General features: G+C 39.0%; 1 protein-coding gene across 1 annotated transcript; it reads left to right on the top strand.

Moving 5' to 3' along the window:
* Positions 1-97: 97 nt before the first annotated feature.
* Positions 98-1679, top strand: LOC111381682 (the record flags this gene model as incomplete). The annotated part of the gene is made up of 1 exon (XM_023005492.1): positions 98-1679. A coding segment is annotated over exon 1 (1582 nt), but the record flags the coding sequence as incomplete, so codon positions are not given.
* Positions 1680-1686: the final 7 nt, after the last annotated feature.

Raw genomic sequence — 1686 nt, 5'->3', positions numbered from 1 at the left:
ATTGACACAACAAAGAAATTTCCACCACTGGAGCATCCTCATCTTAAATCCGAACTAAAGCAGCCGTGGGAAGAGAGCTGAATAATTGAACAAAATGATGGACTCTAAAGCACCAATGCCATGGATAGGCCTATATGCTGCCGTAGCATCTCTAATATGGACTCTTTCACTTGTCATTGATTTAGTGACCTCTGTCCGCCATAGAAAATTATGGTTCCCTTGCAGATATTCTGCTCTCAACGCTGCTTCCTTGACTGTGTTAGCCATCGCAGTGAAGTTGTCAATGGACCTAACTACCCCGATGGAAGGTAGCTATGATCAAGACGCTAAAAGTACTAGCACTACTTTCTTGTGTGTTTCAACCACTCATTTCATGCCTTCTTTGGGATCCATGAGTGAAGGAGATATAGTAGTGAACTTGACAGCATTGGGTATCCTTATAGTGACGCTTACCGTAAATGTTACCATCCAAGTATTCACAGGCGTAATTGAAGATCATTTCCAAGTGGTGATTGTCTTTATGAATGTTTATGCGTTCATTGTATTGAGTTCTACTGCTTTAACGGTATTTACAAGTAAAAGGTATTTGGAACGTAAGTACAAAGAATTGCAAACAAGAATTTCGGCAGCGGAACTACAAGGAGACCAAATAATGGACTTTGACAAGTTAAAGTTGTGCGTGACGAAGTACTGGGTGATGGCAGAAACAGGTAACCCTCAGTTTGTGCTGGCACGATCTGAGGCCAGCGTTGTTTTATTCATGATCTGCATCCTAAGTTATACTTCTAACGGAACAATTTATTACAGACCCTATAAGAAAAATGCTGCTTCTGATTATAAATGGTCAGTATATTTTGTTTATTGGGCTCAATATGTAGGCACGATTCTTTGCACTGTCATGTCTTTGGGAAGACTTTTAGTAGCTTTAATTCACACTGTTCGGAATATTAGAAAATGTACCATCTCTAGCATTTCCTTAGAAATAAAGAATTACAGGATTAAAAGATTGCTAGAGTGGAAAAGGAGACTCCCACCATTATATGTTCGATGCCAGAAGCATAGAAAAACTATTTATCACATCAGAAATCTACTTCTCAACTTGTGTATAGGAAGTCAGATAGTGGTTGTGATGGCAAATAAATTGCTTCTTCCCATCTCAATTGGTGGAATTCTCTTCTTAATGGACAGGGAACTAGTTTCCAGTCTCATAGAAATTATGATCCCATTGACCATCGTACTCGTTTTTGGTATCTTAAGGATGAAAATCATCAGATGCTTGGTGATGGTAAAGAAATTTTTCTTGAGGCAATCTGAGGCCTCGGTCAATACCAATGAAGCAGAACACACGGTTGGTTATAAGCAGGATCTTAGAAATTTTGTTTTACATCTAGAAAGTGAGGCAATACATGATGGATACCTGATGTTCATTAACACTTCTATTAATTCATCCATAAAGAAGGGCGCAAAGCATCAGCCTAGATATCTAATAGAGCTTATGGAGAATTCCACCAACTTCGAGGGTGTATCAAAATTTGAAAGTGATCAAGTCTCTCCGATTATTTGCACAGAACCTCTTAATTGCTGGAGTCTAGCCGTGGCAACACTAACTAGCATCACGATTGCTCTTCCCAATGTTCAAAATGAGAAGAGGAATCAATTCTTGAGAGGTGTCATTGAAGGTTTTAA

Source organism: Olea europaea, unplaced genomic scaffold, assembly GCF_002742605.1.
Source record: "Olea europaea var. sylvestris unplaced genomic scaffold, O_europaea_v1 scaffold23590, whole genome shotgun sequence".
In the NCBI taxonomy this organism is placed as follows: domain Eukaryota; kingdom Viridiplantae; phylum Streptophyta; class Magnoliopsida; order Lamiales; family Oleaceae; genus Olea; species Olea europaea.
The sequence above is the reverse complement of the archived record's forward strand: the minus strand, read 5'-3'. Positions and strand labels throughout refer to the sequence as shown.